Here is a 24,450-nt window from a genome sequence, read left to right as displayed (position 1 = left end):
GACACCTTCCACCAGCCCAGGTTGCTCCAAGCCCCGTCCAACCTGGCCTTGGACACTTCCAGGGATCCAGGGGCAGCCACAGTTTCTCTGGGCAACCTGTGCCAGGGCCTCCCCACCCTCCCAGGGAAGGGTTCCTTCCCAATATCCATCTAACCCTGCCCTCTGGCAGTGGGAAGCCATTCCCCCTTGTCCTGTCACTATCTGCCAGTATAAAAAAATCCCTCTCCCTTCTTTTCATAAGCCCCCAATTATTTTTATAATATACTCAAGAGTTGTGCCAGGAACAGGTCACAATGCATAAATCTTTAGTGATGCTGTTTCCAACATGACCCCTCACATTTACTGTCTCCAAATATCAATCCCAATGGTGCTTTGGTGAAGGGATGATCCCACCCTTCCCTAAGGAAAAAAAAAACATGCCCCCAATGTGCCCAGGATGTGCCTTGGTGGCTGAAAACAGGAGACAGAGGTTTTTGAAAAAAAAATTCTTTATTGGAACTCATCTGAACATCAGATATACCTGGTGTTGGTTAGCAAGAACCGTTTGTACATTTGATATTGATGGTGCCAAAAACCCAAACAGCGACTGACTGGAGGAGATGGAAATTAAGAATAATAAAATAAAATAAAATATAAGGTCAGAGAGGTCAAAATGTGAACAGAAAAGGGAAAAATCAGCCAGTCTAAGAATCAGCGTGAAGGCAGAGTATTTCCTGATAAAACAGAATCCTTTTACAAAATATAAATTTTGTAAGAAAAACATGGAGAGGGAAAAAGAGACAGAGGAGACAGGAGAAATAAAAATGAGCAGGACAGAGATGCAGAAGCTTACACTGCCCAAATGGCATTAAAACCTACTGGAAACCTCACCAGAAAATGGAACATGCTGGAATACACCGTGCTCCACCCCCACATGGCTTTGGGACTAAGGAGGAAGCTCCCAGCGAGCTGCACTGGGCTATTCCATCGGATGGGGAACAAAAACCAAACATGATGCAGCAGAGTAAATGTGGACAGTCAGGGTCACCTGCTCTTCCTACCAGTGCAGGTGGGGGGGGAGAAAACATTTAAAACCTAGTCTATCTGCAAACAAGAGCATGCAAAGTCAGGCTCAGGGGAACCTGCACCGGCCCCTCCGCCCAGAGCGGGGCCAGGGGGACCCCGACAGCTCCGTCCTGCAGGAAAACCCCCACGGAGCTGCTTCCAGGGGGGGCTGAGGCCTTGAGGCTTGAAAAATAAACCAGCAGTCTGTACATTTTGGGTTGGTTTGGTTCAGTACAAATGGAATCGAGTTGGCTGCTCGTGCTCCACCAGCACAGCTCTGGTTTCAGGGTGGAGAGGAAACAAACTGGATTTGGGCACCTACTGGTAACAAAACGCTGTCCCTGCTGAACTCTGCCGTCCCTCAGGAAGTGGAAAGCACATGTTTAGGTAGTGTAAGCCTTTTTCCTTTTATTTAGAATACCCTCTTTGTTTAAACAATATTTCCCCCCCGCCCCAGATACAAAGTTCGGCCAGTAAAGATTACATGGAAACTGGAACACGCATCGTCTGGAATACAAGATGCACCGGATGAGGAAGTTTAAAAACTTTCCGAGCGAAAAGTAGAACGAAGAAGAAAAAAAAAAAAAAAAAAAAGTCTCCTAACATTTTCCCAAAGGTTTCACTCTCCTGTCACACACACTCTCCAAATGACAGCTAGCAAATTCAACTCTGCAAAGAGAAAACAGAGCCATGTCACTCGAGAGGAGAGGGAACAAGGCTCGGGGACACAGCCTGGGAGTGATGGGGATGGAGCTCTGTGAGCCTGGAGAGGCCCCACTCACCTATGTCAACTTCTTGGCTTTGTTGTAGAGCGAATCCACTACTTTGCTCATGTTCTGGATCGTCTCGAGGGCGGCCTCGTAAGTTTTGTCTACCGGGGGTTCGTCGAAGATGATCAGGACGCCCTCGCCCTGGTCGAGGATTCCTGGGGGAACAAGCTGCCTTTAGCACTGGGATGCTCCATGGGTCACGTCTTCCAACAGTAGGAAATCAGGGATCTACCCCAGAAACGCCCAGGGTCTGGGAAGGGCTCGTGTGTTGCGCTGGACTGGCTGATTTTGGTCAGGACTGCATCAGCATTCCCAGGAAAAAATACATCCCAGGGAACAGCCTGAGAAGCCATCCAGGAGAAGCTCATTGCCTACAAGCTCCCTGCCCCTGCCCTGTGCCCAGCTGGATGGACCAGCCCAGCACTGGAGCAAAGCTAAAAAGGAGCTGGTCTGTAATGGGACTGTTCCCAGGTGTCAGGTGGGCTCTGTCCTTCCAGAGTGTCCCACACCCAGCGTGCTGCTTCCAGCCCTCCCCTCCCTCAGCCAGATCCAGGGGCCTTGCTGATTGACACAGGGACAATATAACCAGAGCAGAGCTGCTTCCTTGAGGGATCACTAGGGCAGCACCTCTGCTGTGGGCCCAGCCAACCCAGAGCACCTCCTGTGCCATGGGGGTGCCCCTTCCAACAGAACACTCTGGATACAAACCAGCTGGGAAAGGTGACCACAGCCCACTCAGCTCCATGGGGGAAGAGCCCACCTGGGGGTCCCACACCCTCCTTGGATGCTCTCACAGCACAGGAGAACCCAACAGTGCTCCTGATTTGTGAAAATCAATCCTTGGGCTTAAAGAAGGCAGATGGAGCAGCAGGAAGAGCCCCCCTGGCTGTCACCTGAGCTGAGCAGAGGTCTGAGCACCCCCAGGGTTCAGAGGAGGAAGAGGAGTCCAAGCACAGCTCTGTACACACACAGGCACCAAGGTACTCAGGACTGAGGGATGCAGAGACTCACCATGAAACTTCTTGTCCAAGATCATCTGTGACAGCTTCCTTTCTACCTCAGCCTGAAATTGAAGCAGAGAAATCAAAAGTCTCCCAGAAGCACATAAAAACATGTGAATTTTACTGCTCCACACTCAGCCCTGGTGGGACATGAGCACTGCTCAAGAGCAGCTACTTCCTCACTGAATGTCAGGACAGGCTTTGATGCCACCACATGCTTTAGATGCCTCAGGAAATTAAGGAGCAGCTTTTAATGAGGAGAAAACCCAGGATGTCCTGCCTCCTTGTTCCACAGATGATGCTGAATCTGTCACTTCAGACAGGCTTTACTCCTCAGGGGATCTGGAACATTCTAGCTCAGTTCAGCAAGGATTAGGTCAAGAGTTGGCCAAGTTTTATTTAATCCACCCAGCACCAGGCAGGCCCACGGGAGGCAGCTCCTCTCCAGCTCCTTGGGCAGAGGGGACACAGCTGCAGTTAAAGAGCTGCAGAGCAGCTTTTACTCCAGATATTAAGGATGTGTTAAACACCAAGGGCTGGTCTAGGAAAAAACCGTGTGCCAGGAGAGGTTTGGGCTGGATATCAGGAAAAAATTTCTTCATGGAGAGGGTTGTCCAGCCCTGGGCAACTGGAGAGTCTCCATCCCTGGAGGGGTTTAAAAGCCACATGGATGTGGCCCTTGGGGACATGGGTCAGTGGTGGCCTTGGCAGTGCTGGGGGAACAGTTGGACTTGATGATGTCAGAGGCCTTTTCCAACCTCAGTGATCCCTGTGACTCTGTGACCAGCTCAGCTCACGTCCAAACCTCTGCCCTCACTGCCAGGACACGACAGCAGCACTCTGGGATGCAACTTCCTGGGATTACACTGGATTTCCCTAAAACTTAATCTGGTTGGGATTATCTGTAAAGCAGTTATTGCAACAGTCAGTGTGACAGTCACAGCCCTGATGACACTGCAGGGTGATTAGCTGGATCCTGGATCTTAAAGGTCTAAGAAAGGTTCCCCTGGGTATGCTCAGGGGATTAGACCAGGGCAGCAGGGAAGACTGAGCCAGTCAGGACAGGAGCTGTTCCTGCAGCAGAGGAAAATCTGTCTCCAATAAAAAGAAAGTGCCAAGAGAGGGAGTAAAACCCATGTGAGGGAAGGGGATGTTACAGCAAAGTCTAGAGACAGGAAGACTTGATGCCTCCCAGGAACTGCCCATGTTAAAGTTGAATTCCCAAGGGGATATTTGCCTGGGAATGCTGTGGAGCTCATCTGTCACACTTCATGTTTAGTTCCCAGTGGCAAATGCCATTTAACCCCAATTCCTCTGCCCTTTTAAGATGTGTCACTGATTTCTAGTGAGGTTCTTACCTTTGAGAGCTTGATGAGGCTGGATATGTGTTCAATCTACAAGAGAGACCAACAGAGTCAGGTAAATCTTTCGCTGCACTTTGGACACAGAACACAGAGGTTTGGGGCTCTTTGGAACAGCTCAAGGGCCTGGAAATGCTCTGGGCTAAAAATCTGCAGTGGCTTTGTCCTCTCTGCAGCTTCAGGTCCTTTGTGTCTAATTTTAACTGAAAGTGGACTGGACATCTAAAGCCCTTTCACTCTGAAACATGAAATATTTCATCTCCAAGACCGTGGCAGCTTTGCCCACACCCTGTCAGAGCTCATCAAAGAAAAACACTGTTACCTTCAGGGTCCAAAGCCAGTCACCTTTCAGCAAGCATAAGGGAAACAGGTGGAAAGGCCAGTGACACTGAAATGTGGTTTTCCAAAAGTCTCAGCCCCCTCCTGATCATTTTTTCAGCTGAACACAATGAACCCTGAGCTCTGAAGTGCTGAGCAGCTCTGAGTAAGGGGTATTCCATGAGGGAACAAGTCCCTCACCCCCCAGCAGCAGGGGACAGAGGCACCAGCTGGATGTGCTGCTGGAAACATTTACCTGTACTCTGGAGAAGGGTTCAATGACTCTGATCAGGTTCTGTTCCAATAAATTATCATAGAGCTTGGCCAAGTGAGTGTTTATGATGGGGTCGTCCCTGAGCTCCACCTTATAGTCTGTCAGGGCCTGTGGAAGAAACAGTTGAGGTAAAACAGGTTCTCTGAGGATGAAACCCCCTCCCCTCCTTGCCCAGCACAGTATCATGGCTAATCCAACCCCAAACTTAGCTAAAAGCCAGGAGGTCATGACAGCCCAGCAGCCTTTCAAGCTTTTTTTCATCCTCACATAAGCCCAAATCTCTGCTTCACACGCAGCAGGATTGGCTCCTGACATGGGAATCCTCTGTGGCTATTCTTGCTGGAGCCAGGAAAAATTTCAGGAAGATACACATCCCAGTGAACAGCACCAAAAGGAAAACTGCTTCTGAGTTGGCTCTTCAAATATAAAAAGTTAAAAAAACCAGGTTCAAACAAGTTTACCCCCCACGCTGAGAAAAGCAAACCGGTTGATTATTGAGGGGTATTTGCTTGGTGCACTGTTGTTTTCTATCAATGTTTCCATGGTTTCCTGCTGTAGGATGTAGCAGCTCCTACAGCTTTCCAAACCTGGCATTTCTGACTGGTTTTTGTCCAGCCAGGCCCCATTTGCTGTCTCACCTTTTCAAAATCTGCCAGCGACCGGTTCTTGCTGGCCTGTGCCACGCATTTTAGTGCTTCTGTCTGCGGGGAAAGAACACCAAAAAGAGGTTATTTCTTTCTGGAATCTCCTCTCACTGAGATTATGCAAACTGTGCAGTATCCTGGGAAAGTGCTTAAGCAGGAAACCAGGAATGTTCCTTGTGCCACAGAGCCCTGGGAGTGTCACTGCCACAAGGCAGAGCAGCTGCTGAGGGGGGAACGTGTCCAGCAGCTGCAGGACACGGTGTGGAACCAGCCCCACAGAGCACCCAAGGTCTGCAGGTCTGAGATCACCAGCTGCAGGCTGGGAGCAAGTTTGACACTGTTTTTAAGGAAAATGCCCCCTTAGGCACTTGCTAAATGAAGGTGGCCATTTTCAGCCCTCAGGCTGAGTTCCTCCCCTTCAGCACAGCCACATCTCCTCTGTTGGGTAACAGGGGGCCAGCAGCAGGGACACCCCACCAGGGACACCCCACCAGGGACACCCCACCAGGGACACCCCACCAGGGACAGCATCTTCTTGTCTACCCATTAATTGCTGGAACAAAGCAAGAACCTCAGCCCCGACCTGATTTCCCTCAAAGAGAGTGGTAACCCCACCAAAGAACAGCAGAACAGTGCCCAGGACGTGGATCTGGTGCACAAGGCCCAGGATTCTGCTGCCCCCTTTCTTTTTGGGATTGTCCTGTGCAGAGCCAGGAGTTGGACTTGATGATCTTTGTGAGTCCTTTCCAACTCAGGATATTCCACAGTTCCCACTGAGCTGTCCCCAGGGCTCCCCATGCTGTTCCCCAGCTGCTGCAGGAACTGCTGATCGTGGCTGTCTCAGCAGCACAGTTTGGACAATACCCAGGATCTCCCACCCAGCTGCCCCTCCTGCTCTGGAGAGGAGCCTCCAACCAGCTGGCAGGCTGGGGAAGGGGATGAGGCAGGATTAGGGCTGCCCTTCCTGCTCCAGGAGGGATATCCCCATGTCAGACTCTTCCACACTGACCTCCTCTGGTAATTCCCAATCCCCTGTGGGCAGTGAGAGCACAGCCCAGCCTGAGCACAGCCCTGAGGGCAGGAGGCTCCCAGCCTGGATTCTGGCACTGCACACTCCAGAAGCATCCCTGGATTTAATTTAGGAGCAGCATTCCCAGCCTGGCACGTTCACATGCCAGAATGAACAGAAGATTTAACAATTCCTTCCACCTCACAGCCCCCCGGGACTCAACCTGCTGGGCTGGGACACGAGGCCCTGATGCCATTGGGCAGTTTGTGGTTCATGAAGGGAGGAGAAAAACAGGGGAAACCAAGTGAACCCCCCAGGTTCTCAGGTTGTGAAAATCACTGGAAATCCCTTGAAGGCAACTGACTGCTGGTAATGATTCCTGGTAATTTAATCAGTTCTGGATTTCACTCAGGAGTGGCATTTTGGTATGAAAAGACCAAAGTGTTTGACAAAAAGAATAACCCAGTATTCTGAGAGATAAGAGGAAGATAGGAAGGATTAAGTTTCTATACCTGTCTTCCTGCATACCGCAGAGCAAGCTTCCCACTCACTAATGCTTGCACATCTTCTGGGCTAGAGAGGGGAGGGAAGGGAACAGAGCATTTATTCAGCAACAAGGTCAGCTTAAACCTCAGAGTGCCTCCAAAATTCCCAACTGACAGCAAATTACTACAGTTCAAACAACACCATCTGAGAAGCATTGATTAGGTGATAAAGCAGACACTGCTTGAGTTCCCTCATCAGAACTCAGAGCCTTATAAACAAAAAGCCTTTCCCCTGGAAATGCAGGGATGTTCTTCCCAGCACCATTTGCCACGTACCTGTTCAGCATGATTTTGCACAGCAACATGTACTTCAGTGCAATGATGGCTTTGGGGTTGTCAATTGAATCATTTCCCTCAAATGCCTCATAGAAATATGAATAGGCTGTTTTCCAGTCCTTCTCTTCTGCTGCATGGATAATACCTGTGGGAGGGACAAACCAGAGGTCATTCTGGACATAACTGGAAGAGGACAGAACAATTTGGTTGCTCAGCAGTACTCAGTAAAGGGAATCCTGTGCCCCCTTTCCCTCATCTCTGTGAGAAGAACATCCCTGCCCTCTCTTACGAGGACATTTTAAGAAAGACAAGTTTGGGGCACTTCAGGTAAGTGCCTGTAAATTGGGTCAGGACTGTGTAATGGGTCAGGAACACAGTGTAATGCTGCAGTGCCTGGGGAGGTGACAGACCATCCACCACTGGGGGTTATCAAAACTGGGCTGGAAACACAAGTGTCAGGAGCAATGTCATTGGAACTGGGGAGACGGGTGGGCACCTTGAGGTCCCACCGAGCATCATTTTCCATTATTCCCTTCAGGACGAGTCACTGATGTGTCAGGAGGAGTCCTGGATGTCCCCTTTCTCCTGGAGGCCTCACCTGACTGCATGTCCAGCGCTGCCTGCAGCTTGGGGGGACAGTAGATGGCATTGGCCGTGGTCCGTGCCGAGGTTAAGGCTGCTCTTGCTTTTGGCAGGTTGCTCAGGGCATGGTAAGTCTTGCTCTCCAACAGCTGCACTTCCACCAGCAGTGCCTTGTCATCCATCTTCTTCAATTCCCGCAGGAGCTGGGAGCCTGGCAGAGGGGAAGGACAACAGCTCTGGGACCTGCTGCTCCCAAACCAGGGCCCTAAAGGTGAGACTTGAGGATTTTTAAGCATCTCCTAAGATGATGGGATGAGGGAGGAATGCTTTAAGCACAGGATATTTACAGGACAAATGTGGGAGGTGGGAATGGACAGGCTAAAGGATGCCAAGGTAAGCTGGCACATCAAAGCCTTGTGAGGACAGAATGAGCCAGTCTTGGAGAAAACTTGTCTCCTTCTTTCCCCCCACTAAACCAAGAGGTAACTTAGGTGAGCAGAGATGAGCACCTCCTCCTGCCTTGCTGTTCTCAGGGGTGGAAAAGCAGATCTGAAACTGCATTATTGGGTAGAAAAGAACAGATTATCCCAAAAACATCCCAGAGACTCCCTGCTTGCCCTGACCCCCCACAGCCATGGACACAACACTGACCCCTCAGTGGAGCATCACAGGGGCTGTCCTAGAGGTACAGGCCTTCCCAAGTCCCCAAGGGATTAAACTCGTTAAGCACAGCTTTGGAGTGTGGCCTCTGATCAGTTGAAACCTGAGTTCATTACATTTCTGCATGCAAATTAGTTCTAACTCCATCCTGAATTCCATGTACAACAGCACTTAACTTGATATTCTGATCAGAAACAAGTCCCCCAGGTGACTCTGGACATGACACAGCTCGTGCCACCACTCAGGTTCAGAAGTTGTGGGTCCCAGGTGAGCACTGTGTCCATGCAGTCACCCCTCAGCCCTGCTCTGCCACACTGCTGTGCAAACACCCCTCAGCCACCTTAAACCTCACTCACAGCTTAAACTTTCATCTGCAGTCATTTCCAAAATGAGCATTTAAAAGGCAGCAGGGGAGCTGTAAGATGGCCTGCTTCACTCTGCTCTGGGGCAGAGCAGGAGTTGATGTGGTTAATGACCATCTCAGGTGGTGCAGGAGCAAATTCTTGAAGTCTTTACAGCACCTCACCAGAGCTGGTCTAAGGACACCCACAGAGGTTCTGCCATTTCCCAGCACTACCACTGCTTTCCTGGGGTTGTGTTTGAGCAACGGGACAAAAAGCTGCTTTCTCCCTTCAGCCTGACCACAGCAGTGTATTCCAGCATGTGCCAGCAGCAGCCAAACTCCAGCCTTCAACTGGATACAGCCTCCAAAATTATTTGTAATTAATAAGTCACAGAATCCTGGAACGGTTTAGGTTGGAAAGGGCCTTAAAGCTCATCTCATTCCACCTCCTGCCACGGGCAGGGACACTTTCCACTAGCCCAGATTGCTCCAAGCCTCGTCCAACCTGGCCTTGAGACCAGGTGAGATGGGTGAGGATGGTGGAACAACGAGAACAAAGACATCTCTAAGAGCTGTTACCACCCAGCTACAGCAAGAGGTGGCAGAACTGGCACAGCACTGAGGAATTTAACAGCCAAATCCTACAAAACTTATCAAGGAACGTGACCCAGCCCGTGGTTTCCCTTGTCAAGAGTCATTTAAAAGCAGAGATCTACTACCACCATCTAGTGGGAGCCTCACCTAGTTGCAAAGCTTCTTGGTACTTCTTGTTGTCGAAGTAGAGAGAGACCAGCCTGGCCTGGAGAACAGAAAAGGAACTGCTGTGAGGAAAGCCAGAACAGATTTATTTTGTAAAATGAAACTTTGGACATTCTCATCTGCACACACCTCACTAAAATTAATCTATGTTTGACACGTTACGTGGTCCAAGTTGTGGACAAAATCCTGCCCTTTTTTTTTTTTTTTTGAGGAGAACCACTGATTTTAGTGTAATTAATGCCCACCCATGAGACACACACAAAGACAACACACACTTCTGACAGGTGTTAAATCTGATTAAGGGGATGATGTGACCTACACGGGTTTGGGATGTAGTAAACCTACCTCCAGAGCCTGGCGTAGGAAAGTCCTCTTCTCTAATTTGGCCCATTCAATACACTCTAAACACAGGTCCACCTTAAAGGGAGCAGAAGGAAATTAGTCCAGCCTAAAAGTCAAGGTTAACTAGGCAAGGCTAAAAGCTTTCCTTGTTAGTGCCTCCCCCAAATGCCTCCGAACGACACCTTTGGTGTCGTTCGGAGGCATTTGGGGGAGGCACTAACAAGTTAAAACTCACAATTATGCTGTTTTCAACTAAGGAAAATAAATGTCCTGAGGTGCCAGGCTCAGGAAATCCTTTTCCCAGGATCTCTGGAGCAGCTCCTCCTCGCTGCTTATTAAATGTGACCATTTTATAAAAAGCCATTATGAGGTTTCAATTTGTTGCCCAGGGATAGCTGGAGCATTAGGAGCTGGAGAAACCTCCAATTTTCATTGCTTCACTGGGCTCCTGGGAGTCTTCTCAACACCAAGTCCCTTGGAACATTTCTGAAAGGATTCAGGACTGCTGCATTAAGAACCTCATAGGTCAGATGTCACCATTCCTTAAGGGTTTGGGTTTGGAATATGCTTGAAAATTAATAATTTTGACTCATTGGGTCCTATTTCCATTGCTGTTGTTCCAACTCCTTTTGCAACTGCACCCAAATATTGTCCTTTACAGCAAGTTAACTTTAGAAGAGTCTGAAGCTGCTCATCTTCTCCTGATGATTTAAGGATTCCTCTCTTCTCACCTGCACATCCCACCCCACTTCCTGATCCCTTCTGCTAAAGGGAGGCAAAACATTCTGTCACCATTTATGGCAACATCACACAGAAGGCACAAGAAGCAAACAGCAAATTTGGAGGAACATTTCCTGGGTTACCTGCACTGAAAGGTGATGGTTCTGTGCTAATTTGGCTAATGAGAACATCACCTGCCCCTCAGCATGGCAGAACCAAACCTGCCCTGCAGTCTGTCAGTCCCTGTGTGCAGGTTTTATGTGGGTTTTGTCCCTGACCTGCTGCTCCTGTCTCTCTTCTCCACCTAAGGGACTGGTGTGCCAGTACAGCCCACTGCAGGTCAGCACTGCTTGGGAGTGGCTCCTCATCACTTATAAGATGCTCCTGTTCTTATCCCATTCCCAAATAACCAAAGAGTGGGGAAAAACTCCAAACACCAGACAACTGTATCCTAGGGAGCTGATGAGAACAGACTGAATCCTAACTGGGTTAGACTGTCCTGGGCTTTCTGTGGAGAAATTCATCCACTGACACAGTTTACAGCTGTAAAACTCTTTCCACTCCCACTTCAGGAGTAACTTTCACGCCTCTGTGCAGTAAAACATCCCCCACACTCTGTCTCCAGGTGGAAGATGCTGAGTAACACTGACCATTGAACCCCAGCAGCTCCTGGACAGCTCCTCTGTGCCATCCCACACCAGGCCCACCTGGAGCAGGTGGAGCACCTCTCACATCCCCAACACTGACCATGCTACAAAACACTCCTAACGCTGTACCTAAAATCATTTAGGTTGGAGAAGACCCCAAAGATCATCGAGTCCAAGCACTCCCCCAGAATGGCAACCACTGACCATGTCCCCAAGTGCCACATCCACACATCTTTCAAATCCCTCCAGGATGGGGACTGTGCCAGGCCTGGACAACCCCTTCCGTGAGGAAATCTTCCCTAATATCCAACCCAGCCCAACCTGAGGAAACAACACAAACCTAAGACAGGGTGGGAACCACTCCTAACCTGCAGCAGGAAAACATGGTTGTGAATCAAATCATCTGATGTTTTATTTATAAAATACATCCAAGTGCATTCAAATGACACGAATAATTCTCGAGTGCGAAGCAAACTAGGTCAGATAAGGGTATTGCAGCTTTTGAGGAACAGCTGGAATTGCTGCTGGAACTGCAGCCTCACCTCCTGTCCTGTGGCTGCCTCCATGTTAAGGAGCAGGTCGAGCAGGACCCGCACTATATGGGCGGCCTTGGCTTTGCTGATGATGTTCAAGAAGGGCCGGATATACTTCAGGAGTCCTCCCAGCTCTGGAGAAAAAACAAACCCCAAATCATGAAATACAAGAGCCAAGAGCTGCTGACAGGTCTGCACACAGCATTTATTCCACCAAACAGGCAGTTTCTCCACGTTATTTTCACAGGACACAGTGATAAATGTCACCTGCAGCAAACAGGGGGCTCCAGCCTCGCCCGCACTGCCTGGTGCTGCAGCTCCCCAGTTACCACCAGCTGGAACTACTTCTGCCTCAGGCACCTTTTAGAAATGTAAGGATCTGCTAAATGCTTTGAGATTTCTCTGCAAAATGGAGTTCATGGTTTAAATGTGTTTTTATGATCTCAGTTTGATGCTAGACCCAGGAAGTCGGATACACTCCCTGCTCCAAAATGGGAAATGACATTCCTTAACACTCCAACTGCTGGGAAATGACATTCCTTAACACTCCAACTGCTGGGAAATGACATTCCTTATCACTCCAGCTACACCTTTACCTGATTAGCTCTTACCTCAAATAACTACATTTCTGCTCGTAATAGGTATATTATAAGGTATAAAGGGAGTCTTTAGAAGAGGTGGAAGAAGGAAAAGTCTGTCTTTATGAAGAAACACCCTAAAGTGTCATTGCCAGAGAGCAGGAATGTGGCTGTCAGGGCACAGCAGCTCCAGGTGTCACCCTGGGAGTGACCTGCTGGAATTGCACAAGTGAAAAGTCTCCTACAACAACCAACACGTGGCCAGCGGGGCAGGTCCCACCAGGGCTGTTTGCAGGTTGGGAAGATGATCTTCCAGCAGAGCAGGATTCAGTGCTGACTCACCAGCAGAGGGGTTTACACTGAAATCGCAGCTATTTGCCCCAGATTTCTGAGTCTCACTCAAATATCAGGTGGATCTCACACCACTGTGTTTACAAGATTCAGTAATAATAAAAGAAAAATCAAACAAAGACTTGTAATGACTAATTCAGGAATCTGCAATATACTCTGTATCAAACCGGTATCAAATCAAAACTAAAATAAGAGACTAATTTTATTTCAATTAGTATATGGGGGAGTATCAGGAGGATTTCAGTTTGGGAGGATTCCAATAAAAACAAATGAAAACAAGGTTTCTTCCATATTTCATTTAGCAGTAATGCAAAGTAATCGTCATGAGAATATCTTACTAATATCTAAAAATTATTCCTCATATTTTTTACTTTTTCAACCTATTTATTTTAAGTCTAATCAAGTCTGATACAACTCATGTCTCACACTCTTAAGAAGTGGAACCCAGTTTTTTCCAATCCAATCACTCATGGTGATCATGGAATAGTTTGGGTTGGAAGGGACCTTAAAGCCCACCCAGTGCCACCCCCTGCCATGGGCAGGGACACCTTCCACCAGCCCAGGTTGCTCCAAGCCCCGTCCAACCTGGCCTTGGACACTTCCAGGGATCCAGGGGCAGCCACAGCTTCTCTGGGCAACCTGTGCCAGGGCCTCCCCACCCTCACAGGGAGGAATTTCTTCCCAATATCCATCTAACCCTGCCCTCTGGCAGTGGGAAGCCATTCCCTGTGTCCTGTCTCTCCAGGTCCTTGTCCCACATCCCTCTCCAGCTCTCCTGGAGCCCCTTTAGGCCCTGGAATGATGTTGTACTGACATTTTCAAACATCTCAAAGCACAGATTTAGAGCAAACAGAACTTATGTGGGGTGTGCCCTTGATCCTCAGAGCAGCCTCATTCCCAAACTGCAGTGCAAGAGATCCTGAATCCTTCCACAATGAAATACTTGGAACAGGGAACAAAACAAGATGCTCTGTCAGGCCTTAGCCTTCGTAAAAGTTTGACTTTCTCTCTGCCAGAGCACACATGGGCAGGTTTTTCTAGAACTAAGGTACAGTTGCTTTAATATCTAAGCCCTGACAGTGCCCAGCTTTCACTCCACAAGGAACTGATATCTGCTGCCCCACTTCACCCACACCACTCCTGTCCTGAGGTCCATTTAACCCCCAGTACCACTCATGGATGCAAATCCCAATCATCTGAACCCAAGCCAAACACTTTGGTTTCACACACAGCAAACAAACCCCCACGAGAGCAGCACACAGCTCCTTCCAGCACCTCAGTTCTGCACAGAGCCACTCCCAGGGGTCAGGATGTGAGCTGGGAAGGGGGGCTCTGGATCCATCAGCTCTCAACCACCCCCAAGCACCTCCTCCTGTGCGTCCCTGTGCTACCCCAGCCCCTCAGGCCCAGTGGAATCATGGCTTTAGTGCCCATCATACTCTTCCCCACAGGAACTTTAGAAGAAAAAAAAGGAAAAATCAGGTGAAACATAATGCAGGATGTGTCCAACCTTTCCACTGATGTGCTCGGCAGCTGCCCCAGAACTCAGGAGAAACCCAAGTCAACAGCTGGAATCCAGCTGTGCATTTTGCAAACTACACCTTCAGCCACACGGGATCAAAGTTCCCACAGAAATTTCTCTTCCCTACCAACATAACCATCAACTATTTTTAGGATTTTATTTTTTTCAAGGGAATGCAATGCCTGGCAAAGGGGTGTGATGACAGCTCTGGAGAAGTGATGAGCAGCAGCTCTGGAAAATTAAGCCTTGCTGCTCATCCTGGGGGAAAGTGCTTCCATGAGCTCACACATCATGGATCCAAATTCCTGATCCGAGTTATTCCAATTCTATAAAAACCTAGAACTGTCACAAAAAAAAAAGGAATTGATCTGTGAGTTTATCTGCTTGATAAGGACACAGGATTGAAGAGGGTCACTGGTATTATTGTTGTTTTTCTAAACAAAGGCTGCAATTCAGCAGAGTCATGGAATCATGGAATGCTTTGGGTTGGAAGGGACCTTAAAGCCACCCCCTGCCACGGGCAGGGACACCTCCCACCAGCCCAGGTTGCTCCAAGCCCCGTCCAACCTGGCCTTGGACACTTCCAGGGATCCAGGGGCAGCCACAGCTTCTCTGGGCACCCTGTGCCAGGGCCTCCCCACTCTCACAGGGAAGGATTCCTTCCCAATATCCACTTCTAGGGAAACTGGGCACTGCAACACCTCAAACCTGTCACCTGTCACCACTTGCTAAAACCAAACCTGGAAAAGTGACAGGAAGGGAAGGTGACAGAGCCTCTCCCACAGCACCAGCACAGCCCCAAGCTGGGGAACCCATTCCTTCCCCCCCAGCTCCACCACACCTCCAAAAAGCACATCCTGCTGATCCCACTCCCATCTACACACACACAGCTGGCATTTTAATGTCACCACATTCATTTTCTTCTACCCAGAACAAGATCACTCTGCAGTTCAGTGTTCTCTCTAACACCCTGCAAATACATTTCGAGTTTGCTCCTTCATAACCCTGCGTTTGATGAGTTAATGTTGTTATTTTCAATTTCTTAGCCTTCCCCTTAAAAAGAAATAAATCTATTAGCTGCCCACCCTCTCAGAAAACCTCGGAGTTCTTTATACTGGTGTAAAACTTCCACTTAAACTCAAGACTACTCCAAGCTCTGCAGAGATGAGGAGGTCACATGGACTCTGCTCCCAGTTCTGCTCCCCAGCAGCACATCCCACACTGACCTGAGGAGACCCTGGTGATGGTTTCCCCCTTTTTGGCCCAAACACTCACATCTCCCTTGGAGCAGGGGCAGAACCATGTTTGGTTTTTTCTACATGAGTAAACAGCAGAGTGCAAAGGGCACTGGCACAGTGACACCCCCACCGAGCTGACTGACTTCAATTAGGAAAGGGGCACTTGTACAGCAGCTTCCTTTGTCCTGCTCCAGGCCTTCCTGCAGGAATGCTGTGCTGGAAGGGTTTATTGTTCCCCAGAGGCTCTGGAAGGAGTCCCCAGCAGGAATCAGAGGTGCACACCTGAGTGAAGGGACAGCACCTTTGTTTCCAGCACTGCTCTCAGGGCCAGTCATCTCCCGTCCCCAGCCCTTTTAAATGGGATCCACAGTGGGGCTGGGGTCTGGAATGCTCAAAACACCTGTGGATATGGGCAGAGCACCTAAACGGCCCAGCCAAAGAGATGTTTCAAAAGGCTGGCCAGTGGGACACCAGGGGGTAATTCCACAACAAATATAAACTGTGGTCTGGATCAGCAGCTCCCTGAGCCCTCACAGAGCTTTCCCAGTGTCAGCTCTGGTGTCCCAGTCCAATTCCAGTGTGATTAAACCTCCTGCTGGGCTGCTTTCCCCACCAGTGCCAGACTTAAGAGCACACACCTTCCACTCCTCACCCTGCCCCACTGCTGTGCACAGGCAGAAACCCCAGGGCTGCAGCCTGGCCAGGGAACACCGACACGGTGTGACAGCTCCTGCAGTGCTCCAGGTGAAAAGTGCCCCCAAAAACACAACCCCAAACTGCTGAGTGCAAACTAACCAACCCCCTGCCCTGAGGAAACAGAGGACAGGAACAGATTCCAAATAATCACTGAACAGAGAACTCAACTCCATCTCTGTCCCCTCACAATGGAGGGACTGTCCCATCCTGCTCCCGTGTGGAGCTGGGCAGGCTTTGCTGATGTCATGGCCCAGCAGATAAATCAATTAATTGTGAGGGAAGCTGCTGGAGAGAAAGGACTTTATGGGACAAACTTTCCCATTTGAAACAAGGCTCTGAGGGAATTAAAAACCAATCAGGAGACACTTCTCATCCCAAACACAATGACTTAACAAAACTTTAATCACTTGTACTAAAAGACCAACACGTCCAAAGGTCACAGACTGAACTGTACAGCAGCATCATTTGGGACACTGGGACAAGCAGCACAAGATTAACATTTTATGTTGTTTATTTAATTTTTTAGGGTTTTTTTAGTCTAGTTTCTGTCCTGTCTCTGAGAAAACATTCCCTGCCAAAAGTTGCTTTTCCTGCTGTCCCATAAATAAGGAGACTAAACCCACTGGCTGCAGTACCTCCTGTCAGCTCAGCTGGATCTCAGACTCACCTTCTGCCTGCCCAGTCTGGGCCAGTAGTGATGCCAGCTCCAGGATGCTCTGCTCCTTGACTTGCACTGCTTCCTCATCGTCCTCATAGACCTCACGTTTCACTGGGGAAAAAAACACAGGAAACGTTGCTTTGGTGCTGTTCCAGAGGACAATCCCTGCTGGTCAGCTCCTGGAGAGGTGCCCAAAAGCAGGAGCTGATCCCACAGGCACAGGTGAGTTCAGCCCAGCCCGAGAGGTCAGGGGGGCAGGTTCTGTGGGAGGTTTAAATTCAGTTTGTAGAGCTTTGCCTGTGCTCCATGAGGGTATCACAGCTGACAGACCCCACTGCAATCCCAGCTCTGAACAGTCTCATTCAGCTTGTCCAGCTGTGCAAGTGGCATTTACAGACACCACCACAGAGCAGAGCCACAGAACCAGATAAAGGGCATTTAATGGGATTTCTGGGGATATCCCACTCTGCTGCTCTGTGTGTTAAGCTGAGATCCTGTGGATGAAATGCAGCGCAACACCATCTCTGAGAGGTGGGTATGTCCCCCCTCACTCAGGTGTCACAGCTGCTGGCAGTGCCACTACACTCTGTGCCAGGTGAGTGACTCTGCTCCCGGGCAGGTAAAGGGCCAAACGACACCCAGAAGCACCAATTCATGAGTTATCCCTTTCCTTCCCTGCCACCACCCCCAGCGCAGGGAATCCCTCCAACTCCCCCACAAACAGAGCTAAAATCCCAGCTCTGAGGGGACTAAACCCTCCAGGAGCCCGGACTGTGGCTCTCAGCCCCTGTAACTCAGTGCGGTGCCCAAAGCGAGGGAACTTTGCTCTCAAGGAGAAAAGCATCGCACAACACTCCGGGCTGCTCCTGATCCCCCCGCCCCACAGCTGGGGCTGTCCTGACTGAGCCTGACCCGGCCCAACGTGACTCGAGAACACCAACCCCTGAACAACCAGCAAAACACCGAGGGAGGCACAAACAACTCTTAAAGCCCCGACAGCCCCTCCGAGGCCGGACACGAGCACCAGGAAAACTTGTCCCGGCACAGCGGGGTGACAGCGGGTCACGGCACCTCCGCAGAGTCCCCGCACGGCACAACAATTAAGGCGCTACTGCTTTTACACCGGTTTCGAGGGCTCTCCGCTCTCTTACCCCCAAATCACTGACAACCCCTTCAACGCCTCCAATAAATGCCCAGGGCAGGGGGTGCCACCAGCACCCGCCAGGGACGAGCAGAGCGAACACGGGGTGAAGCTCTCCGGCGAGGAGTTCAAACCGAGCCGCGGCACAACGAAAAACCCCCTCAAAGCTCAGCGCTGAGAGGGTTCACAGGGAATTCCAGAGCTGCAGGAGGAGCCCTCGCCGCCCGCCCTTCAGCGCGGCCGCGGCACCGCAACGCGAACCCCCCGCGAACCGGCACAGCCCGAGCACCCCCTCACACATCAACGCTCACACAGCGCCGGCTGCGACTCCTCCATAGCCCCGCGGCGCGGAGCGGGCCGGGCCCCAGGCCGCGCTGCCCGCACGGTGAGTCAGCAGCGGCGCGGGGCGCCGGGGGGAGCGCGTTGCGGGCGCGTTGCGGGCGCGGGGCGTGCGGCGCGGCGGCTGCCGGGGCGCTCACCGATGGAGTGCAGGATGGCGATGGAGGCCTCGCGGTCGGTGGAGAGTAGGGACCGCGCGCGCTGCAGCTCCAGCACGGCCGCCGCCGCCATCTTGCTCCTCCGCCTCGCCGCCCTCACGGAAGGGGCGGCGCCGCCGCCGCAGCCGCGCCCCTTCCGCCGTGCGGCATGGCGGGAACGGCGCGAGGGAGGGGCGGGGCGGGGCCTGAGGGGGCGGGGTTAACGGAAGGGGCGCGGCCCGGGAAGGAGGGGGTCGTGTGAGAAGGGCGCGTTTGGAGGGGAAGGAAAATGGGCGGGGTTTGGGGAGGAGAGGAGGGATGGCAGGGAGGGAGGGATGGCAGGGAGCGAGAGATGGCAGGGAGGGAGGGAAGGAGCGGTTGGAAAGACAGCGTTTGGCGGCGGAAGGGGGCGTGGTTTGCGTGAGGGGGCGTGGTTTGGTGAGGGGAGGCAGACTGGGAGCAAGCAAGGGGGCGTGGTCTGTGGAAGGGGGCGTGGCCTAAGGCTGAATGTTTTGCATGGATGGGGCGTGGTTGTTTTTTAAATGGGCGTGGTCATGCAAAATAGCTGCCGGGGGGTGTGGTCTGCCGAAGGGCGCGCTCGCCGGGGAGAAGGGGGCGTGGTTTCAAGGGGGAGGGCGAGGCTTGAGAAGGGGCGGGACCCGGGGCGGGCGTGGTCTATTGAGTTGGGTGATGTTTAGGGTGGGCGTGGTCTAGGAAGTGGGCGTGGTCTGTGAGTCCCGGGGGTCCCGCCCCGTCCTAGGGAAAGGAGGGGAGGGGGCGGGGGGAACACGGGGCCGAGGGACCCCCACCGCGACCTGTGTGGGGCTCTGGCACCGAGACCGCCGTGGGGCACCCCGGGGGTCCCACTGTGGCTGCGCGGTGGCGTGGGGTGAAGGGGGGGTCCCTCGTGGGACACCCCCCACCCGTGGGCCTGGCGCGGGAGAGGGGGCTGCAGCGTGGGACCACATCGATCCCGGGGGGTCCCAGGGGATCCCACGGCCCGCACAGCGCCCCGGACAGCCCCGGGGAGGGAGGAAAGCCCCGGCAGGGCCACGGCACCGGTGACGGCAGGGCCCGTCGGGAAGGCTGTCCCTGTCCCCTCCAGGAGGATGATGTCCCTGTCCCACCAAGGAGGATCCTGTCTCTCTCCTCCCGAGGAGGATCCTGTTCCCATCCCACTGAGGAGGGCCCTGTCCCCACCCCAGCCAGAAGGATCCTGTCCCTCCCCCCCCGAGGAGGATCCCATCCCCATCCCACCACTGGATCCGTCCTCGTGGGCAGCAGAGCCCCTTTCCAGTGTGTTCTCCCCTTGTTCACACCCCCCTTCCTGCCCCTGCCCCTGCCCCGGGAGCTCTGCTGGCAGTGGGGGAACAGACAGGCTGGGCTGGGGGGACACCCAGCCCTGCACCCTCAACTGGGCAGAAAACAGCCCCCAAATCACCCCTGAGCTCCCCAAAACCACCTGTGGCCGACCCCATCCTGCTTCTGTCCCCACCGTGGTCCCAAACAGCCCAGGATGAGCATGATGCAGACCAGCACCCTTCCACCACTGGAAAAACAAATTGAATGCCTTGAAGGGTCAGTTTTATATCAAACTGGGAATAAAACCAGCTTTCACTGGTGTGCCAGTGCTCCGGGGAACCCCCAGAATGGTGGAATCACCCCGGGGGGGTGACAGCCCTGGGAACGGGCTGTAGCTTCACATGGGGAGGTGACACCAAAAGCAGTGGATTGGGGGGGGGGAGGTGTCTTTAAGGCCATTCAACCCTTGGCTCTGTCTCCCTGCAGTGGGAAAAGCCTGGAGAGCAGACAGTGGGATGAGTGGTGTTGAGACCTGACCCACTGCCCAGCTCATTACATCTGCAGCACCGGGATGGATCCAGCCCTGTGCCCCCAAAAGGCACTTAAAAACACCCTCAGAAATGGAGGGATGATATATTTTGGCAATCAGAGGCCCAAAAAGTGGCTTCGAGGGGGGAATGGAGGGAGGATTTTGGCAGAGGAGGGGCCGGGGCTGCAGTGGAGCCCCTGGCTCGAGTTGCTGTGGGCAAACATTGGGGTCCATGACCAGGGAGCCCCGTGTGCACCAGGCACATCCTGGAATTCCGGAGTCCATCCACCCTGGCATTGAATCAGTGACTGGATTTAATAAATTCACCCCCTAAAAAAGAGCATTAAATGAGTTTTAAACCCCATGTCCACCCCTGAAACACAGCAGGCGTGGGTGTGTGGTGACAGGGGGTGCCTGTCCATCCAGCCCTGCACATCCCTCCATCCATCCCTCCATCCTTCCCTCTATCCCTGCATTCCTCTCTCCATCCATCCACCCATCCATCCTCCATTCATTCATCCATCAACCCATCCATCCATTTATCCATCCCTCCCTCCCTCCCTCCCACTTTCCCTCTCTCCCTTCTCTTCCCTGGAGAAGGCAGACAAAGCCAAGCAGAGTGTTTGCCCTGCTGGGTGGTGATTTCTTTCCCTTTATTAATAATAACTAATAAAAACAATAATTAATAAAAAGTGGTGATTTGAGCCAAAGGAATATTTTGTTCAGCCTGAAATGGCTGTTTTGGGGTAAAAGAGGTGGAAACAGGGAGTGGGATCAGGCCCTGGCAGTGCAGGGGTTATACCCTGCTGGGGTGACTCTGGGTTTTTGGGTACCCTCGATGGGTGGCCCCAGGGATGGGGGAAACGGTGCCATGGGGGAAGCACTCCCAGCTCTCTGTTTTGAGGTGTCATCCCTCCCCTGCTGCCCCTGCCCTGGTTTCCTCTGGGGCTGGGTGGTCAGAGCTGGACTGGGGGGGCTGGGCTGGGCAGCAAAGAGGGGTCACCCTCAAGGTCCCTGAGATGATGGTTCCTCCAGTCCCCAAACAGGGCAGGGCCAGCCCCGACAGACTTTAACCCTTCCTGGCCCAGTACGTCAGTAGGGACCAGAGTGAACCCAAGGGCCGGTGCTCCCCAGCAGGGACCACCCTGGGGCTGGGCTGGGGACCCCTGGGGCCCACCCAGTGTGGGGAGAGGGGGGGAGGGAACCCCACAGGCCCTGAGGGGCACCCACGGGGTGTGCATACATGTGTGTGTGTGTGCCTGGGGTGTTCCTGGCATGTACCTGGCACATTAGTGGGGTGTTCCTGGTGTGTGCCTGGTGTGTGTCTGGCATGTTCCTGGTGAGTTCCTGGCGTGTTCCTGGGCTGTTTCTGGGCTGTGCCTGGCGTGTCCCTGGTGTGTGGTGTTTGCTCACGTCTGTGGAACAGGCACACACACACGTGTGCATGCGATGGGACACGTGAGCGTGCACATACGTGTGCATGTGAGAGCTGTGTGTGCGTGGAGGCACCTCCATCCTGGGGAACCCCTTGCACGCATCCCCCTTCCCCTTGACACCCCCCTTTCGCACCCCCCTCGAGCACAAACACACACCCTTTGCACAACCCCCAAGCATAACCCTCCCCTTTCCCCCCCCTTGGACACCCGCTCCCCTTCACACCTCCTGCGCACACCCCGCTCTCCTCCTCACCCCCCTCGCACACACGCTCTCTCCCTGCACATCCCTCTCCGCCTCGCACGACCCCCTTGCCCCCCCCATTCCTCCTCTCGCCCCCCCACCCCCGCTCCCGCCCCATAATCGGCTCCAGCTGCACAAACATTCCCGCACCCGGAGCCGCCGCCGCCTCCGGAGCCGCCCCCGCCCCCCGCCCGGATCCTCCCCCCGAGCCCTCCGGGGCCCCCTGCCCGGACCCTCCCCCCAGACCCTCCCCCCGGCCGGGGCAGCCGTGCCGGACCCGCGTGGCCGTGGGGCAGCCCCAGGCAGGGCAGGGAGGGGGCTGGAGGGGAACCACGTCCATCCCACCTGTGTCCTTCCGTCCATCCATCCATGTCCCTCCATCCATCCGTGTCCATCCATCCATCCATGTCCATCCATCCCATGTCTACTCATCCTGTCCATGTCCATCCATCCCGTGTCCATCCATCCCCTGTCCATCTATCCCACCCATGTCCACCCATCCAGTGTCCATCCATCCCATCTGTGTCCATCCATCCCATATCCACCTATCCTATCCATGTCCACTCATCCCACACCCCATGTCCATCCAGAACATCTATGTCCCTCCATCCTGTGTCCATCCATCCCCCCATCCGTGTCCATCCATCCCTTGCCTGTTCCCCCTATGCTCTCTGGAGGGCACTGGAGGATGGTGGGATCCCACACTCACCCATCCCATGCTCTCCAGGAGGTGCACCAGGATGGAGATTGGTCCCATGCCCACCCATCCTATATCCATCCATCATTATTTTCCAGGAGGGGTGCTGAGATGGAGATTCCCACACCTGTGTGTCCCGTATTTCCAATGGAGGACACAGATCATCACACCCACTCATCCCGAGCTCTCCAGGAGAACACCAAGACGCAGAAGTGGCCCCACCTTCCTCACTCCCCCACCCTTCGGGTGGAGCCGGGGTCCCGCACGGCTCCGGGGGGCAGAGGGATGGGGATGGATCCCACTCCCATCCCGCGGCACCAGGGTGGGATGGCGGGATGGGGACAGGATCCTCCACCTGCCTTGGGAGCCGCAGCCCCCTGAGGGACCCCCGAGCCGCCGAGGCCCCTCCCGCTTCCCGGCAGCTCCGGCTCCTTTAAGAGCAGCGCGGCCGGAGCCCAATTTAGCCGACGGCCGCCTGTCCCCGCTGGCGCCCGGCCAGGGCTCGGCCTCGGCCGCGGCCAGATCCCGCTCCAGCGCCCGCCCCGGGGCTGGGGGGGCCGGGGGCACCCGGGGGGCCCGCTGCCACCTTTGGGTGCTGGGCCCCGTGGCCTCAGGTCCCTGATGGCTCCGTCGCCCTGGAGGTGAAGGCACACGGAGGCAGGAGCAGGCTGGGGACAGCCAGGGATGTCCCCACGAGGCCCGGGGACCTGTCATGCCAAATGATCATGGGGACACCACAACGAGATGTCCCTTGTCACCTCCCTGCTCCCCATCACCTCCCTCTGCCACCCCCCATGACACTGCTGGGGACCGGGACAAGAGGGGACAGTGGAAGGGGAAGGGACAGGGGAGATGGACCCCATTGTCACCTGGGGCTGAGAATGGGACAGTCCAGGGACAGGGGAGCCTGGGGGCCATGGGGCCAGAGCTGAGTGGGGGACAGGGTGGGTCCCTGGGGACACGGGACAGGACAATCCCAGGAGACAGGGTCCCTGGGGCATGAAGGACAGGACAGACAAAGGGACAGGGTACCTGGGGGATGAGGGACAGGACAGGCCACGGATATGGGGACAGGAGAGCTCGTGGCCAGGGCAGCCCAGGGTCCAGAGGATAGGAAAGCCAGTGGCAAGCAACAGGAGTGACTATGGACTGCGGGACAGGAGCACTGGAACAACCAGTGCTTGGGACACACCACGATCCATCCTTCTCCCAGTAAGACCAGTTCCTTCTCTAGCACTCCCTTCCCTGCACTGGTTTCACCCCGGGGCTGCCTCTGTGCTGGGACCAGCACCCCGCTGCTGACCCGACCGTGGCTGCTCCTGGGGTCCCCCCCTGTCCCGTCCGCACCAGCACGAGCCCCGCGGGCACTGGTGGCACTGGTGTGATGAGTTGCGGGTGCTCTGGGGCCGGCCGGGCGGCGTTTGCGCGTTAATTGACCCCCGCGGCTCTGGCAGCTGTGAAAACAGAGCGGGGCTCATTAGGGGACATCAAAGGACCCCCAGCACGGCCGGGCGGGGACACGGCCCCACCCGCCACCGGCGTTTGCTGCCTCTTCACTTGGATTAAAAAGGGAAGAGGAGGATGGGAATCACCAGGCTGGGAGGGCTGGGGACAGCCCTGAGCAGAGAGGAGGTCCCTGTCCCTTGTTCCCTGTCCCCTCTCCCCTCTCCTTGGGGTTAGTGGGACTGGGGGGACCTGTTCTCTGGGTGACCTGTCCCCAGGGTGACTTGGACAGGGGTTATCCATCCCCGGGGTTG

The 24,450-nt window shown here is 53.6% G+C and overlaps 1 protein-coding gene across 1 annotated transcript; it reads right to left on the bottom strand.

The window, feature by feature from the left end:
• Positions 1–470: 470 nt before the first annotated feature.
• PSMD11 (proteasome 26S subunit, non-ATPase 11) lies at positions 471–18,823 on the bottom strand. Its single transcript, XM_027711919.2, has 14 exons — positions 18,492–18,823; positions 16,881–16,982; positions 11,838–11,962; positions 9,932–10,003; positions 9,569–9,626; positions 7,841–8,035; positions 7,243–7,387; positions 6,934–6,994; positions 5,407–5,469; positions 4,751–4,876; positions 4,174–4,209; positions 2,826–2,877; positions 1,827–1,969; positions 471–1,713 (listed from the first exon to the last, which is right to left on the bottom strand). The coding sequence occupies exons 1-13, from the start codon at positions 18,580–18,582 to the stop codon at positions 1,827–1,829; spliced, it is 1,269 nt and encodes a 422-aa protein (XP_027567720.1). The 5' UTR covers positions 18,583–18,823; the 3' UTR covers positions 471–1,713.
• Positions 18,824–24,450: the final 5,627 nt, after the last annotated feature.

This window comes from Pipra filicauda, unplaced genomic scaffold, assembly GCF_003945595.2.
Source record: "Pipra filicauda isolate LSUMZ 115617 unplaced genomic scaffold, ASM394559v2 scaffold336_size1087642_pilon, whole genome shotgun sequence".
NCBI classification, from domain to species: Eukaryota; Metazoa; Chordata; class Aves; order Passeriformes; family Pipridae; genus Pipra; species Pipra filicauda.
Note: the sequence above shows the minus strand (reverse complement) of the source record. Positions and strands in the feature narration are given on the sequence as shown.

Bases quoted from the DNA above. Each gene is read 5' to 3' on its own strand.
- PSMD11 (XM_027711919.2), bottom strand. From the start codon at position 18,582: ATGGCGGCGGCGGCCGTGCTGGAGCTGCAGCGCGCGCGGTCCCTACTC. The intron at 11,963-16,880 runs GTGAGTCTGAGA...TTTTTTCTCCAG, and splicing joins CCAGACTGGGCAGGCAGAAG to AGCTGGGAGGACTCCTGAAG. The intron at 4,210-4,750 runs GTAAATGTTTCC...TCTCTCTTGTAG, and splicing joins AACCCTTCTCCAGAGTACAG to ATTGAACACATATCCAGCCT.